Source organism: Alosa alosa, chromosome 5 (assembly GCF_017589495.1).
Source record: "Alosa alosa isolate M-15738 ecotype Scorff River chromosome 5, AALO_Geno_1.1, whole genome shotgun sequence".
NCBI classification, from domain to species: domain Eukaryota; kingdom Metazoa; phylum Chordata; class Actinopteri; order Clupeiformes; family Clupeidae; genus Alosa; species Alosa alosa.
This window is the reverse complement of record NC_063193.1, coordinates 27,047,884-27,066,549: the sequence shown is the minus strand read 5'-3', so window position 1 is coordinate 27,066,549 and position 18,666 is coordinate 27,047,884. Positions and strand designations below refer to the sequence as shown.

Sequence of the window (18,666 nt, the reverse complement as noted above, 5' to 3'; positions counted from 1 at the left end):
GACCTCTCCACTTTGTGCAGTCTTCAAGCCAGAGGAGCTACGGCAAGCACTCATGCCCACACTGGAGGCTTTGTATCGCCAGGACCCAGAGTCCCTGCCCTTCCGCCAACCTGTGGATCCACAGTTGCTGGGCATTCCTGTACGTACCAACACTTTGATCTCTGCCACTGATCTAGGATACACCTTTTGAGTTGGAGTGCTGATTTGGGATCATGCTTAATGGCGTGCAGTTTACATCAATTATGTCTTGCAGCTTGTGTGTATGAGAAGAATTGTTCAAGTAGGTGTAAATATGGAGGTGTAAAACACCATTAAGAGTTTCAAATAGAATGAAACCTGACAACAGTGTAGTGTACATCAGCTGAGAAGGGACAAACTTAAAACACTGAGCAAAGTTGTTAATAAGCTTTGTAAGTGTAGTAGCGGTACTGTAGATTACATCTGTACTGATGAACACCGTCATTAGATGGCCAGAAGCACTGTGATCGAGTAGTGGAGACTTCTAGGGGGAAATAACTGACCGTCAGGTTCCTCCTTACCATTTAGATGAAACAAACACCATGTATTCATACCGGGCAGAATTGTCAACCACTCTCAAAAATAGGAGCTACATAAGTGTAAAGGAGCTACTTCCGTTGACTCTGACTTGTAAAACTGTTTGATGTTGTTCTCCACAGGACTACTTCGACATTGTGAAGAACCCCATAGACTTGTCCACCATCAAGCGCAAGCTAGACACTGGTCAGTACCAAGAGCCCTGGCAGTACGTGGATGACATCTGGCTCATGTTCAACAACGCTTGGCTCTACAACCGCAAGACCTCGCGTGTCTACAAATACTGCTCCAAGCTGGCTGAGGTCTTCGAGCAGGAGATCGACCCGGTCATGCAGGGCCTGGGCTACTGCTGTGGGAGAAAGGTGTGTGTCGTGTGTGAATAGACTAATGTGTTTTTTTCTTGATTTGAAATGTACAGCTGTACACGGTTTTCACTGTTCCTGTGTGCTTGGCCTTTTTTTTTAGCCCTATCCATTTTAGCCCGAGTCTCAGTGGACGGGCCACAGTTCTCTGCACCTGTCATAGCACCTGTGAGCGAGGAGAGCCATGTGAGGCTGAGCGTTAAATGCCGGAGAGCTCAGCACATGACCTCCTTGGGGGGGGGAGGGGGGGGGGCCTGTTCCATGTTGTTTTTGTTCCTTTGAGGGGGCGTTCAATCCCTTAGTGTAAACTGCGCCTTTCTCTGCCTTTCACCGCTCATAAGCGCAATTCTGAACATCCACAACTGAATGGCAGCCTACAAAGCGTATTTGAATGAAGTTAACTGATGACAACATTAAAAGAATTAAACGTTTAGCGATCATGAAATAATACCATACATGAAGGATGTCAACAAGCAGGAGATAATGAAGATCAGTAGTTCTACTCAAACTACTTGTGCCGTAGGCTATGGAATATTGGTCAAATCTAGCAAGTAGGAAAGTTTAAGTGAATGGCGTGAAAGTAAGACATCCGAAAAGGCCAAAGTTAATGTTGCTTTTTGATAGTACAAAGACTTACAAAACTGGTGCTCTAAATGGCGATTCTGTTGTCTTTGAAAGGTTCTCTTATTGACTTATTGAACTGCAATTTGGATTAACACCTGCTTTTACGAGGTGGAAGTATTTAGAGCCAGAATAGGCGTGCTTTCAGGAGCAGTCTTTGTACATACTCGCGGAATACATAACTAGAGGCTCTTTACTCTTCCCCTCCCATCTTTTCACGGCCCCTAAACTCCCACTTTCCCCTGGATCCTCCCATGAATGCATATGCATGACATTAAAGCTCCGTGACAGGCAGTTTGGCGGCTTTTACATCATGTTGGCCTGTTTGTACATACCTCGCAATGATTTTACAGGCGCGTTCTGCGAAACAAAATCGTCTGAAGTGGGCGCAAAAAAAAATGTTAGTACTTCTGGCCCACAGTGTTTCCCATACATTGAGTAATGTGTGGCGGGCGCCACTGAATCAACTGGCGGCACACAATAATGTTCTACAGTGGGCGTTGCTTTTCAAAATGGCCACTTCAGTTCGCGTGCATTAGTGAAGCTGGTGAAACTTTAGTACCACTTTCAGCCACTGTCGCGTCGCTCTGCCACTACACATCGCTCTGTCAGTAGCCTGCCTGCAGCCCCTTCTGAAAAAGCAGGAGGCTACCGTTAAACTATAATTGTTGCGAGAGGAATCAGCCTCCGAATTCAATAACAAAATAAATCATGCATAATTAAACATTACCTCGATTTAGGCTACTTGGGTATGGCTTAGGCTTGACTACGGTGGTAAAGAAAATCGAAATCTGCTTTTCAGCCTACGGTGCGGCTCCACAAAGCGAAAAAATATCTTCATTTGCTGTCACGTTATTGTCAGTGTGTTGTCAGTGTAGCGCAACTTCATAAATCAAAACAGTGTCTTGTGTGATAATTGAGCCAGTAGAGAAATAACTGTTCAGAATTAATCTGTAGCCTTGGGTAGGCTTCTGCAGAAAACAATGTTGTTGGCAATTTAATACTATCTAGCGACGTTTTTAACAGGCTACGCAATAGAGGCTTAGACAACTATGACCCACGTTTTGGTTTCGTATATTAATTACGCTGTTACGCTGCTGAACAATGTTTAGCCTACATTTTCTTTTTACTTTGAGCACGCTATTATCACTGGATTAAGTTGGACTATCCTTTTCAATAAACCCGGTCAAACGCATCTGGATCTCAGCGGATATTTTGTTTGGAACAGCGCGTCATACAAATCAGCTAAACCCAATTGACTAAAACCGGCCTATAACTTGACTAAAACTGTGCAACTGGAGGTACATCTGTTATCTGAGAAGTCTGTATGTCCTCATTTTTGCGAATCACGAGGGCGATATGAGCCTGTTGCATTTAGTTAGATGTCGAGTCCGCAATAATGTTTGAAAACCACTGGCTGTAATCACAATAATTTAACACCACGACAGTTGGATGCTTCATCATGTTCCCATGCCTACATTTTGGTGAGTAGCATAGAGATTGTTAAAAAACAAGTATGGCTCTCCGTTTGGGACATCGAAAACTTAAATTTTTAATAGGGTAGACTACCGTTGGAGATGCTGACTTGCAAAGGCCTCGGGATAACACGTTATTAGGGCAGCCGTGGCCTACTGGTTAGCGCTTCAGACTTGTGACCGGAGGGTTGCCGGTTCGAACCCCGACCAGTAGGAAGCGGCTGAAGTGCCCTTGAGCAAGGCACCTAACCCCTCACTGCTCCCGCGCCCGCTGTTGTTGCAGGCAGCTCACTGTGCGGGATTAGTGTGTGCTTCACCTCACTGTGTGTTTCACTAATTCACGGATTGGGATAAATGCAGAGACCAAATTTCCCTCACGGGATCAAAAGAGTATATATACTTATATCTCCGCTATCATCAGTCAATGCCCCCTTGATCAAAGTGGGGAATGAAAGAAAAAGTTTGAGAACCACTGGCTTAACAAGTTACCTGCAGTCCAGAACACACAGAATATTGCAACAGAAAGTTGCCTTTATAATCAACTACTATTTGTTCCAACAGCATTCAAACAAAAGCCTTTAAAAAGTGAAAAAAAATATTCCATAAGAAGTTAAATAAAATACTGTTACTGTAGTAACTGTACCACATTATCCCAAGCTTCAAAGAGCTCCCCATGTCTGTGACAGGCAGGCTGACACCGCTAAATTCTCAGCTTTTTTATACCCCACACTGAGCGCGTAAGACGCTAGGCCCATCACTGTAATGGTCGCGGTAGCCTACTCTCTGGGATTTAAGTCAAAACAATATAGCTAACCATCCCTGAATAATGCGGCCTGCTCACTCATTGTTTCAAAATGAGTAATTTTGGCTTTGTCTGAACTGCCCATTGTAGGCTACGTAAAATAAACAAGTAGGCCTATCCCCATCCAATGATATCGGCAAATGTTTGTTTTTCCAAAGTAAAAATTTCACTTCACCATGCACCTTCGACAATGAATAGCTCAATACACTTATGTTACTGTTAAACGCAGGCCTAACTGGTATCATTACAAACATTATTCTGTGTCCTAAAACTGGCATATTTTATGGCATTGTGTCATGTAAGGTCATTGCAAAATCTAGAGAAATGTGAGGTGGTCAGCGGGGGACAATTGAGACACACATTTGGATTGTTATTACTTGAACATTCCACTATCCACAGCTGTGGTATCGGGGCAGGAGGATTACTGTTAGCGCGAGGCTTTATATAAAATTCTTCAACAGAAGGCCTGCCTCGAATGCAGGCTTGCCCAAAATAAAGGCCTGTGGTTTTGCGCGGCCCCACAGTAAGTAGGTTAAATAACAGACCCGCCACAGTAATGCGGTATGATGATTTTGAGCAAGATGTTTTGGTGCCCTCTGGCGACTGTATGTTTAAATAACAATGATCATCAGTAATATTCTACCATTATTTTGTGTAAAATGGGCTATGCATTGGGTTAGACACCAGGGGCCATATTCAGGTGTGATTTGTTGGGGGCAGGGCCGGATTAACTGGGCACAAATGTCTGATGGCCCCCCCTGCCCCCCAGCCAACGTGAATCGAGCGGTCAGTTAATAGGCCTATATCGTGAAGATTTTTCTTGCCATCTAAGGCAGGAGGCATCTGTGAGGCCAAGCCTCACCAAGTAGCCATTACATTTTGTAGGAGCCATGAAGGTGTTTATTATTATTATTATTATTATTATTATTATTATTATTATTATTATATACAATCTGATTTATGTAATGTTAAGTAATATAGTTTAATGGTTTATATTTGGGTTACTTGGGTTATTATATTTCGTTAGTTTTTGTTTAATTTGCATATCACCGTAATTGGGGGTGGTAGCATTTAATTAATTTAATGGCAGGTGCACAGGCACGGGCGGAAGTAGCCTAACTAGAGAGAGGGTAAGTTACGGGGAGGCCGTATTTCTTGTTGACCGCTGTTACGCTGTTACGCTGCTGAACAATGTTTAGCCTACATTTTCTTTTTACTTTGAGCACGTTATTATCACTTGGTTAAGTTGGACTATCCTTTTCAATAAACCCGTCAAACGCATCTGGATCTCAGCGGATATTTTGTTTGGAACAGCGCGTCATACAATCAGCTACACCCATACCTTAGCCTCTCAGCGACTAATTGGCTTTTTGGATACAAGTCGCTACATTTTTGTCAACAAGAAGCGGCATTAGGAAAGCAATTGCGGACGTTTTAAGGATCAAATGGGAGAAAGGACCATCGGAGATAAAGGACGGAAGACTGCACTGACTTTCGATCATTAGGCCACAGCCTCGGAAGACGCACTCAAAAGCCAGGTAGGCTTGCTGGTGTTTATCGCATTAAGCTGTATACATTGGAAGGAATGCGCACGCGATATGCTGTTGTTTGTCCATTGGGGACATTATTGGATTGAACACCGTTTAAGTTGGTCATACCGATCGCTGGCATTGATTGTGTGGATTAGGTGCTGTATATCCCGTACTGTCAGATGATGAATCTCGCTTTGTCTCTTTGAAATTGCCGCTGCTCTGCTAATGTCGTGGCGTCTCTGGATCTGTGAAAGTGTTTGGATGCACTGTAGCCTACCTCTATGCTACGTTGAATCTCCTCTTTGTCTCTTTGAAATTGCTGCTGCTCTGCTAATGTGTGTAACGTTTTTGGATTTGTGGAAGTGTTTGGATGCACTGTAGCCTACCTCCATGCTACATGCTATTGCCGCTGCTCTGCTACTGTGCATGACGTGTTTTGTACATGTTTGAATGTTGAATGTTGAAGTGGATGCACATGTATTGAGAAGTAACTGAAAAAAAAAAGAAAATGAGTCAAAAGGGTGTTTCAAGTTCTGAAATGGAGAGTGAAAAAAGGCAATCTAAGCCAACAGCAAAGGCTTTGGCAAACAAAATCGAAACGCTTCAAAATGAAAGGAGAAAGAGTGTGGATAAAGTTAAAGGGTTCATACAACAAATGAAAACATTCATGAAGAATAAGGAAAATGTTTCACAAATACAATCTCTTTTGGAGAGTTTAATTGATCAGTGTGGAAACGCCACCAAGTCACATGACCTGCTGATTCCTTTACTCCCTGAAGAGCAACAGTAGATCCATACTGAATTGTTTTCTAACATCATGACCTATAGCAACACATTTCAAAGGCATGTTGAGCAGTGGTTGATTGAGCCGGATGAATTGCTTGAGTTACATGATCAAACTGATTCTGGTGAAATGAATGAACAGGAGTTGCCTCCAACACCTGATGAAACTCCGCAACAGGCTGCCTTAGTCATTGATACAGATGAGCTGCAAGACAATGTAAAACCAAATGACAGTGTGTCAAATGTGGGCAGCAGGGTGTCCAAATCACAAAACTCTGCCACAGGAAGAGAGTCTGTTGCTTCCAGTATTTCTTCTGCACGTCTCAAAACAGAGGCTGACTTGGCAGCTTTAAGGACAAGACAAAAATTATTAAAAGATAAACATGAACTGGAAGAGGAGGAGGAACGGCTGCGTAAAAGGAAAGAACAATTTAAGTTGGATGAGGAAATTGTACCACAAAGGTCACAACATGAAATCAACCATGCTTACCTGGATGCAGGAAAAAGACCTAAGGAGAGAAATCCATCTCAGTTAATTCATTCACATGAACCCAATCTATATGCAGTGAATCACAGTACTCTAGAAGGGATACAAATGCAAGATGGAAATGCCTTAAACATTGGTCCAAATGAAGATCAAAGCAATGTGTTTGGCATTATGTGCAAACAAAATGAAATAACATCACTGTTGGTGCAGCAGCAGTGCCTTTCATCTTTGCCTAAGAGGGAGATACCAATCTTTGACGGTGATCCATTAAAATATCATCGTTTGTGAAGGCCTCGAGAACGGTGTGGAGAGGAACACTGCAAATCACAGTGACCGACTGTATTTCTTGGAACAGCACACAAGGGGGTCACCCAAAGAATTGATCAGAAGTTGCCAGCATATGGACCCCTGAGAGGATATGTTAAAGCAAAAGTGTTGTTAAAAGAGCAGTTTGGAAATGAACAGAGGATTTCATACGCATACATGGAAAAAGCTCTTTCATGGCCGCCGATAATATATGCATGAACTGGACATACCTGCTAACATGCTAACCATCATAAGAAAGTTGCCCTACAAATTTCGAGACAAGTGGCGTTCTGCAGCATGTGAACTACAGGATAGGCACAGCCAGAGAGCTACATTCATAGACCTCACAACTTTCATAGAGAAACAAGTGCGGGTTCTAACTGACCCAGTGTTTGGAAACATACAGAACGCTCAATCACTGACAACTAATAGAGGAGTGAACAAGCCAAATCTACAAACTCGTTCTGGAATTAAGGGAAATAGCTTTGCTACCACTGTTGCTCCTGTGATCCACAAGACTCAGCCTGGAACTAGAGGAAAGGAGCGTGTGGAGTTTGCGAGGAGAACATGCATCTGTTGTGGAGAAGGACATGCTTTGGATTTGTGTCCACAGTTGGGGAAGAAGGCACACAAAGAGAAGATCGGCTTCTTAAGAGAGAAGGGTGTCTGTTTTGGCTGTTTGTGTATTGGACACATGAGCAAAGTTTGCAGAAAACGGTTTCCTGTGCAAAATGTGGTCTTAAACATCCAACTGTTCTTCACATTCTAGAAAAAGGAAAAAGATAAGGATCCAGACCAAGCTGAGAGGAAATCAGAGGTGTCTGTCGACAGTGCCCTGATGTCAAGTGGGCTTACAGGGGCTGGTGATCACAACTGCAAACTTCCAATAGTTCCAGTGCAAGTTAAGTCCAAGAAGGGCAATAAGATTGTCACCACCTATGCTTTCTTGGACCCAGGAAGTACGGCCGTGTTCTGTACAGAGGCACTAAGGGAAAAATGTAATATTCCAGGAAAGAAGGTCCATATTCTCCTACCGGACGATGGGCCAAGAGAGAAAGTGGTGAGCAGCCACGTAGTTCCAGGACTGGAAGTGGCCGGCTTGACTGGGGAGAATTTCTGTGAGCTGCCCAAGGCTTACACACAAACACACATGCCTGTTCACAAGAGAAACATTCCAAAACAGAGTGATATTCAGAAATGGCCTTATTTGATGTTCACTTGCCTGAGATTGATGCAGGGATTGAGCTGTTGATTGGGACAAATGTCTCCAAAGCCTTGGAACCCTTGCAAGTGATTAGCAGTGTAGGAGATGGACCCTATGCAATCAGAACAATGCTGGGCTGGACAGTGAATGGGCCTCTGGATGAAGACGGTGGCGTTGAGCAGTCAGAGTTAACCGTGAACAGAGTGTCAGTTGTGACTTTGGGCCGAACTTTGGCAGCAGCAGTTTAAAGGCAGACTTCCTGAATGCAGTGTGGAGGAACAGCCTGCCATGTCAAGAGGAACAAAGTTCATGGAGCTGGTTACAAGTTCAGCAAAACAGGTCAATGGTCATTATCAGATAAACCTGCCATTGAGGAATAAGGACGTTAGTATGCCAAATAATAGGAAGATCATTGAGCAGCGTGCCTTACATCTGAAGAAGAGGCTTCAGAAGGATTCCTCATTTCATGCTGACTATAAGGCCTTCATGGAAGATCTGGTTGTCAAAGGCTATGCAGAAAGGGTGCCTGGAGAGGATTTGGAGCGTAGTGATGGCAGGGGTTTGGTACATCCCGCATCAAGGTGTTTACCATCTGAAGAAAGAAGATGGTTTGGTTTTACTGTGGAGCAAGTTTCCAAGGAACATCACCCAATGCTCAACTCTTACAGGGCCCCAGACCTCACAAGTTCACTGATTGGAGTGATGAGCAGGTTCAGGAAGGAACCAGTTAGTCATCATGGCGAGCGATGGAGGCGATGTTTCACCAGGTCAGGGTACCACCTGAGGATGCTGACTTCTTGAGGTTCCTCTGGTGGCCTGCTGGAGACTTAAGTCAAGATCATGTGGACTTCAGGATGCTGGGTGCATCTCTTTGGGGCAACGTCCTCTCCCAGTTGTGCCAATTTTGCCCTCAGGAAATGCATGAGAGGACAACAAAAAGAACAATTCAGCGAGGAAGCAATGGATAAAGTCCTACATAGCTTTGCGTGGATGACTGCCTAGTATCCATTGGCCGGAGGAAAAAGAGCTGTATCTCTTTATCATGAGCTCATTGCAATCTGTGCCAAAAGGTGGGTTTCTGACTCACGAAGTGGATAAGCAACAGGCGTGATGTCCTAAATGCAATACCTGAAGAGCACAGATCAAAGGCGATGGTGTTGAACATGGACCAAGAGTCGCCACCTGTGGAGAGAGTGCTTGGTGTGGGTGGTGCATTCAGTCTGATACTTTTAAGAAGATTGTTGTCAAGGACAGACCACTCACTAGGAGAGGAATCCTCTCTACAGTTAGCTCCATCTATGATCCTCTTGGGATCGTGAGTCCTGTCGTCTGCCAAGAAGATCTTAAAGGGACCTATGTAGGAGAGCACTTGGTTGGGGACGATGTCATACCCCAGACTGTGGCTCAGGGTGGACAAGTTGGCTGGATGAACTCTGTCATTTGGAGAAATGTAACATCATGAGGTGTCTGAAACCATCAGATTTTGGTGAAGTGACTACAGCACAATTACATCATTTTCTGTGATGCAGCGAGGATGGCTATGGAGCAGTAACTTACCTGCTGTCCGCGAAATGCACAATCACAGGTGCACAGTTCTTTTGTCATGGGAAAGGCAAAGGGTGGCACCATTGAAACCTGCTACCATCCCGAATGGAGCTCATCAGCTGCCACCATGGCCAGTCGCATTGACATCTTGTGGAGAAAAGAGCTGCACATGCAACTTCAAGACTGTGTTTTGGACCGACAGCACTTGGTGATCAAATACATCAGGAATGAGACATCCAGGTTCAAAGTCTTTGTTGCCAACAGAGTCACAGAAAGTTAAGGCTTCACAACCCTCTCAGTGGAGGTATGTTGGAACAGCAAGTAATCCAGCGATGTAAGCCTCCAGGGGTGTGAAAAGGTGATGCATTTCTCAAGGAAGCAACATGGGTGTCAGGGCCTCGTTTTTCTCCTTCAACCAGAGGATGAGTGGCCTGTCAGCCCCTGAGGATATTCATTGACTAACAGCAGATGACCCTGAGGTCAAGAAGGAAACCACAGTGAATGCTGTACAGGCCAGTGAGGAGGCTGATGCAGTATCTTGCATGATCCACCACTTCAGCTCTTGGATCCGTCTGAGAAAGTCTGTAGCCTGGATCTTGAGATTCAAAACTTGGCTCTTATCTCTCTGTCAGAAGAAGAGACCGTTGCATATGGCTCTTGCACAATCAAATTTGGAGGAAGAAGGTCTTCACACAGTTCTCTGTGAGGTGGAAGCCATTATCAATGGCTGACCGATAACTTAAAGCTTCCATGGATCCTCATGACCTGGAAGCATTGACACTAATCACCTGCTGCTTTGAAGGCATTACCATCTTTGCCACCAGGAGTCTTCCAGGAAAGCGACGTATAATGAAGCGAGGTGGGAAAAAGGTCCAGTACATGTCAGACCTGTTCTGGGAAGAGATGGGTTCAGAGTACTTACCTCCAATTGCAGGAGCGGCAGAGGTGGTCAGAGCCGGCGAAACCTTGTTCCTGGAGATCTGGTGCTTGTAGTGGACAGTACAGTACTGAATTCCTGGGTAAGTAGGGCCGGTCCCACAAACCTTTCCGACGAGGGGCTTTAGGTCAGGGTGCCAAGATCAAGACTAGAGTAGCTGCCTGAACCCAACAATAACCAAGATATGTCTGCTTCAGGAGGCGATCCTGGAGGCAGGGGCGACTGTTGCAGATGACAAGGCCTAGACCTCTGACTAGGCAGCTTGGCTTTAACTTTTGACGCTTGACTAATAAGTGGCTGTGGTGAACACAGATCACAGGGCTATGTGCTGGTAACCTCTGGCCCTACTGACTGACTTTTCACAAGATCATGAAGACTGAAGAAGAAGAAGAAAAATGTAATGTGACCATATGTATTCTGTTTAGTTTAATTATTTCATGACTCCTGCATGTGTAATTATTAGGTAATAGCTTAATAATTAGGGGCTGGTGTGTAGGAGCCATGAAGGTGTTTATTATTATTATTATTATTATTATTATTATTATTATTATTATTATTATTATTATTATTATATACAATCTGATTTATGTAATGTTAAGTAATATAGTTTAATGGTTTATATTTGGGTTACTTGGGTTATTATATTTCGTTAGTTTTTGTTTAATTTTCATATCACCGTAATATGCAACCGGGGCGGTAGCATTTAATTAATGTAATGGCAGGTACACAGGCTCGGGCGGAAGTAGCCTAACTACAGTGAGGGTGAGTTACGGGGAGGCTGTATTTCTTGTTGACCGCTGTTACGCTGTTGCTACTGTTTGGAACAGCGCGTCATAAATCAGCTACACCCATACCTTAGCCTCTCAGCGACAAATTGGCTTTTTGGATACAAGTCGCTACACATTTAATTAAACTGCTTATAGGCTTATAATTCAGTGGAAATGCATGGATTCCAGTTGCTGCTACTGGAAGAAACTGGAATTCATGCATTTCCACTGAATTCACCCCAGAATCTGATCCCTTATCATACCTGTTCATTCTTACCGTTGCTTTCGACTTATGGTGACTAAAAAAAAAACCTACCAGTGCTTTTCAAAGTTCTCAATGTCGTTTTTTTAAATGTCAGGGCCCTCGAGTCTACCAATGAAGTGTGGAGATACATTGAGCCTCGTAAATGGGTGTAAAACAGTGATTTATTTGCATGGCTAGCCCGATGCGAAGCACCACTATTGAAAAAAGCTGTTGGTAGCATCGGCTAACTAAGCCAGATTTTGGATTGCAGGGGACAAGCGAGATGGGCTATAGAGACATATCGTTCACACCTCGGTATCATGTTTCAATACACTTTAGGTCAATATCACACCGAATTCTCCTTTTAAGAAAGCGCTTGCCACTGCAAAGATGCACATTAAGGTATGATATACCTTAATATTATAGTTGAAAATACCTTCGAAAACTTGCCCCTCCACTTCCAATCAACTACAGTAGGCTATTCATCAACGTCTATCAATAAAATAAGCAAGCAATGAGTACTTAGGCCTATGTTAATAATTATAAGGCTATCACAATTAAAATAATAACCATATGGTAGTAGGCAGACAATCTGTTTTGTTTTGCGAGCAAATAAATTTAGCAAATAGTTTATAAATGGAATAAAGCTCCTTAAAATTAGCACGGAGGTCTGATGTGAATGACAGCTAACTGAACCAATAAGACCACATAATTACCATTATAATTAACTTAGCTTGGCTGTTAGCCTGGTCTGGACTAGGCTAGGTGCAGAGAATAAATCCCCATGGCAACTTATGTGCCATCTCTTTTGTGAAACCAAGTCAAGGTTAAATTCATCCAGGATAACCTAAAAATCCCAGCTTAATCCCTTATCTAGGTTTTGTGAAATACCCCTCGGGTTTCTCACCCAAAATACGTGAAAATGTCAACATCGTCCCCATTAACGTCGGAAGGGTTGTAGCAACAAAGTAGCCTACTTTATTTATGCCTAACAGCCTACAGTAATTTGGTCAACACAGCCCTAAAAAGGCTACATTTACCTTTGGCTTACTTTTAGTATACCGTGTAACGGTAAACAGCGTGCATGTGTGGCAGAGCTGAGGGGTTATTGATTCTAGACGACTATCTAATCTAGGGGATTGCGCCCTAAGAAGTTTAGTTTTAAAGGGTGGTTACTCTCAACCAATGACACAGGTTCGCATACATCAAGAGACTGAAGACGTGATTTACAAAAAAATACAAAGTCTTTTTATTAAGAGATTGACAAAGTACTAACAGAGTGATCACTCCTTAAAACACAAGTGGATATGAGCAGTTATAATATGTTATAAGATGTGTGGACCATGGGGGCGCAGGGCCCGGAGAGACTATTCAGCTGGATAGTGTGGGGAGAAACAGGGCTGTAGCTTACCACGGCAGGGGTAGACTGAAGAGGAGGGGGACAGGTCCAAAACCACACCACACGTGAACACAGCAAGATCAAAATACAAAAGAAAAGAAAGCAACCCTGGATGTGCACAAAATAGAAGACCAGTGAGGAAAGGGCTCCACCACCGACCCACTGCTTGAGGTCAAACAGCTCCTATCTTCCACACACACCAAGGGAGAGAGAAAGAGAAGGGCAACAATGTTTAGTGAGGGCAGGGAGGTCACAAAAAATGGCTAGTTGGACATAGCATACAATAATGTGTAGGACACTTAGCTTTTATGCACACAGAGCCCTGGGCCTTCCACTTAGTACTAGGCGGGAGGTCCCTGCATACTGCCCCAATGGTCCACTGCAAGACACAACCACACGATTCCAAGGCCCACGCACACACAAATGCACATGCACCTTAAACCGCAGACGAACACACACAAGCATGCACTTCAACCACAGACACACACACACAAGCATGCACTTCAACCTCAGACACACACACACACACACACACACACACGCACATGCACCCCAACCACAGCCACAAACACACGCGCACACACACAAGCACATGCAGTCAACTGTCCTATTTAGGAGAGTGAAATGAAAAAAAGAAAATAAACAAACAAAACAACAACACAGCGTGAAGATTAACGGACACAAAAAGCCCTAAACCATATAGCAACAGGTGGTGATGATAGAGGCGATGGTAGTCTTAGTCTAACCCAGTGTCATTTGGACACGTTAGAACATGCAGTAATAACACAGAGTACACAGTACTGTACGACAAGCGGCTTCCCAGGTGGCACGGCCGGGGAAGCTACCTGACTGGACAGCAAAGGTTAGCCCTACGGTAGAATTTACATGGAAACAAAGCAGCGGCGAGGCCTATGTGCAGCCACAATCTGGAGCACCGCGACAGGCTTCAGTTAAACTTCACTGTCTGGAAGCACAGCTAATCCAAGAACATGACAGGAAGGGCTACCGAACAGTGCTTAATGGCACGATTCCAGTGAATAAACGCTCAAGGCTGGACGTGCAAACAGTCCACTGCCAAGCGAAGATGCGCTCTTGTAGTAGAACGATGCAAGAGACCCAAGCAGTAAACCTAGCTCCAGCAAGGCCAAACCAAACTGCCCGCAAGCCACCCAAAAACAGAAGCTAGCTCCTCCAGCGACAATGGGAGAACGGAAGACGCCCTGTCAGCTGATATCTAGCCGTATAAATATACTCAATGTGGGGGCCGCCCCCTTCATTAACGTACCCACCTCCAATCTGGCAGCTGCCAGAGGGAAAACAGGGAAAGCACAAGCTACCCTGCTACACATGCTTAACATTAATAAAGCATACTTGTGCTTCATTCATCCACATCCAGCTCCTAACGTTTTGACAAGCATATCTACCAATTGACCTTGTTCCTGCCCAATCTCTAGCTTTGCTGTCTCCATCCTTTCTGTTTTTGTTGTTTTCAAAAATATATAGTATTTATTGTAAACAGCAACAAGTTAATCATTGTCATTCTCTCTCCCCCAAACAAAAATGTGTTTCGTTCCAAGTAGCCTAGTCGTAATTCTGCTTCATAAAGTTGAACAAATAAATTTGCTTATTTCACAGAAAAAAATATAAATAGCCAGTTTAGGATCTACAGTGCAGAGTTGGTAAGTTATAGTAGGCTAACTTGGAGTGAACATACAAACAGGGGAAATTCTTTCTCTAGTAGCTGAGTAGCCTGATGGTAGGCAGGTAAGACGTGAGACATATGGCAACATGCAAGCGTCAATGAATTGTACTCTCCACGACAATCAACGCCGTTAAACTTAAATACATCACTCTAAGTTAGCCTTCAAGCAAAATCATGACGAAGACATCTGTTTTGTTGGAAGGGCAGGGGGTAGCAACAGGGCAACACAGAGACAGGCTCGATGTCAGGGCTAATGTTATGAGGGTATTAAAATATGGGATATTCACTAATGAAAATATTAAAAAACGCCAAGACAGCTGGCGGGAAAGTTAAAATACACGATAAACGGAAAAAAAGTTGGCATGCATTATTTCGGGTCCCGTGTACAGGGATTATTTGTCACATTATTAATCACATATGATTATTTGTGAAATGTGCAAACAGGTGCAACACATTTGAAAAGGAAGGACTGGTAGCATGCAAGCTCCGGGGAAAGATTGATTTAAGAACGTTATATCCAAGTCATGTCTTCCTGGCATAAAGCAAAGCTGGCGGGAAGACAGCGACAATTGGCAGGGGAGGGTCATGTCTTTTTGACAATTCTGTCGAGGGTCATTGAACAATTTCACAGCAGGCAAGGGAGGGTCATGCAATTTTTTTGACTGAAGCACTCAAAATCCCTCCGGTGGCCCCTTCAATAAATAACTAACAGTCCCTAGATTGCTGCTGGGCTATATGTCTTGGTTCATGTCCTGTTAACAACTCATTGCCGTCTGTTGTATCTGCGGTTGCATCCATTATAAACAAACATGCAATGTGAACGTCTGGGATTGGGGAGAGCACTACATGCTCTACTGAATAAGCAACAGTCAAACCTTTAAATGAAAACACTCTTTAATAATCAAAAAATAAACCGCTAATGAAGTAAAACTTGTGACCATCAAAAATCGTTTTATAAGCCTGTAGCTGAGCAACGAGGTTAATATACTCTATATTTTGTCCAAATGATGTCTGTCTATCATTTACTTTTCGGAGAAAACCGGAATGTTTCATTTGTCCTGCATTTCTTCTACAGCTGCAAGCGAATTCACTCGCAGTTAACCAAATATTTCTTTTATTAGGGCAGGGCAGGCATATTTCTGGCTATTAAATTATTTCTAAACCAGTCTGTTAAAGTCTGTAGTGAAGTCTGTGTAGGGGTTTCCAGGCTCCATTTCCTTTTACAGACACCCTGCTCACAAGAGACATCTGCCGGTTGTTTGGGTTGTTGCAGCGTCGTTGCAGCGTCACTGGAAAAATACAAATTAAAGTTGCGTGATCCCGCGTGCGGACCGTGAGGGAAGCTGGCCAAATCGAAGCAATGCCCACTGTATATTGTACTATCGAAAGTAAATCAGATAAAATCCTTACATTGAGCTGCATTCTTTACGCATGCAGCCTTTCCTACCCCCACCCCGCTCTGTCTCGTAATGAACCCGGCACCCCTCCTCTACATGTACATTTAACAAAACAACAAAAACAAAACAACAACATTTAACAAAATGTAACAATTGTTGAAGGATTGTTGTTGGCACATACATTGTAGAAGCATTGCATAGAAGACGACGGGTTAAATTGCTATTAAATCCGCTTAGCATCGTGACCATGCTGCACAAACTTGCTCAAAACTGCTGCATTCAAGTTAACTCTGCTAATGGCCTCCTTACACACAAAAAAAACTTTGACAAGATTTGGGAAAGATTCTTGAAAGATTGTAGTCTTTTGAGTAATGCTTGAATGGGGGGCATTAGTTAAAAGACTACAACCTTTCAAGAATCTTTCCCAAATCTTGTCGAAGTTGTTTGGTGTAAGGAGGCCATAAGGTAAGGTCTTATCACAACATAGTACAATGTAGAGACTAAACTATGGTAAGTTAAGTTATGCAATCAAGCCGCATCTCTAAGCTAACAATAGAATACTGTTTGGATGTCAAGCTTAGCAGCATGCTTAGTTACAGCTGCTTGTCAATTTCGACTAGGCTACTCGTGCAGGGCTCTATCCATTTGATGGACTCTGACACTGAATGTTTGCAAAATTCCAATGTAAATGGAAAAGTGTTTTCCAAGACTCAAAAGTGCTTATCCCAAAGGAGAACACCTTTATTTTAACTAACTACATAGAAAACATTAAAGTAACAGGCATTCAATTAGACCTACACACTACCCAGAGAATCTCAAAGTGATAGTAACTCAACTTACTGTACACACCTACAATACCCCCGCACCGAGTCAGCTACCACCACAAATTGAATCCAATTCTGTGGGAAACACTGCACAGAATAAAATACCATAGTGTCCATCTGGATTAAAAGACAAGTATGAGAGAGCGTTGACTCAGCCTTAGCCGTGTTGTGCAACCTTACCCCACTCCTCGGAGGCCTGTGCAGTAATCACAACATTTACTAGGACAGGCATAGTACAAGCTCATGCCTGTTTGTGTTTGAAAATGTCATCCAAAGCCAGTAGATCATCTGTTTCCCACCACTGTACAACTTAATCCTACTAAACATACTAAATCGATTTTACAACTAAAGTTAATCCAGACAACTTGTATGTGTTATTGCTATTTTTGTGCAGGCCTATGATTTTTATTCCAGAAATGATTCTGAAATTCCAGTGATGTATGATGTTGAATGATTTACATGATATTGACACCTGAATAGTCTTACAAAGTCAACATCAACATTGATATGTTATGCCACATGCAATCTTGTTCTGTTAATTGTTACTGATATTTACTCCACCAATCAACTCCTAAATGTGGTTGCTTTGTCTGTTATATTCTGCCATTTTAAAAGTTGGTGCTTTTCATTCTGTTGTCATTCTTGTAGGCCTTCTAGTAATTTGCAACACTAATTTGAGATAAGGTGCCTTGTTGTGCCGTCTCTGTGATTGGCTGTTGCCTTATGGCTGAACGGTATAATTCACCAAAATATGGGCTTCTTGCTCACAGGTACCATTTCTGCAAGAAGTGCTTCAACAAGATCCAGGGTGAGAGTGTGTCTCAGTTTGAGAAGAAGAAGAATGACACACTTGATCCTGAAATGTACGTGTTACTAGTCACTGTGCTCATTGGTGTATGTAATCATAACCATGTAGTATGGGCTAGATTTGCTCTGCATATTAACAAAATACAAATAGCCCTTCAAATTCCTGTTGATGTTTAGTTACAAATAGTATGCAATGTGCTTTTAGTCATTTTTCATTTGTCTGCATTTTTGGCATGACTACTATGTACTTCTCTGCAGGTTTTCAACCTGTTTGGACTGTGGGCGTAAAATGCATCAAATCTGTGTTCTACACCATGATACAATTTGGCCATCAGGGTGAGCTGAATGATCTTCCTGTGTTATGTCTCACTCTTGATTTGATGTTGCTTCTCAACTCGTTTACAGTTGCTCTTGCCTGACCTCACACCGTTTATCTTGTTTATTGCAGATTTGTATGTAACAGCTGTCTGAAGAAATCGAATAAGTCGCGGAAGGAGAATAAATATGCAGCCAAGAGTAAGCACAACCTTGACCTTCCTTCTGGCCCATTTACGCAGAGTGGACGAGTGCCTACACATCACTGGACCTTAGGCTGTAGCACTCCTGTTGTCACTAACGTTCTCTTGTGTGTTGTCCTTCACCAGGGCTGCCTCAGACTAAACTCAGCAGCCATCTGGAGACGCGGGTGAACGACTACCTGAGACAACATTCTCACCCCAAAGCCGGTGATGTCACCATCCGCGTGGTTCACGTCTCCGACAAGGTTGTGGACGTCAAACCAGGAATGAAGTCCAGGTGAGCACAGAGACAAACTGATGACCTGTAGTCTAATCTCCACAAAAAAAATTATTGCTCTATCATGAATCGGAGATTGATTAAGTGTGTGTGTGTGTGTGTCTGTCTGTCTGCCTGCAGGT

The 18,666-nt window shown here is 43.3% G+C and overlaps 2 protein-coding genes across 2 annotated transcripts; both read left to right on the top strand.

Annotated features, from left to right (window-relative positions):
- Positions 1 to 26: 26 nt before the first annotated feature.
- LOC125295342 (histone lysine acetyltransferase CREBBP-like) lies at positions 27 to 953 on the top strand. The gene is made up of 2 exons (XM_048244610.1): positions 27 to 139; positions 678 to 953. Exons 1-2 carry the CDS (start codon positions 53 to 55, stop codon positions 936 to 938), a joined length of 348 nt encoding a protein of 115 aa, XP_048100567.1. The 5' UTR covers positions 27 to 52; the 3' UTR covers positions 939 to 953.
- Positions 954 to 10,950: 9,997 nt separating this feature from the next.
- Positions 10,951 to 18,536, top strand: LOC125295341 (histone acetyltransferase p300-like; the record flags this gene model as incomplete). The annotated part of the gene is given in 5 exon segments (XM_048244609.1): positions 10,951 to 11,006; positions 17,713 to 17,805; positions 18,008 to 18,085; positions 18,198 to 18,265; positions 18,394 to 18,536. Coding segments are annotated over 5 exon segments (384 nt in total), but the record flags the coding sequence as incomplete, so codon positions are not given.
- Between the last annotated feature and the right edge of the window lie 130 nt (positions 18,537 to 18,666).

Coding starts and splice junctions, on each gene's coding strand:
- LOC125295342 (XM_048244610.1), top strand. CDS start 53: ATGCCCACACTGGAGGCTTTGTATCGCCAGGACCCAGAGTCCCTGCCC. Junction 140..677: donor CACAGTTGCTGGGCATTCCT/GTACGTACCAAC, acceptor TGTTCTCCACAG/GACTACTTCGACATTGTGAA.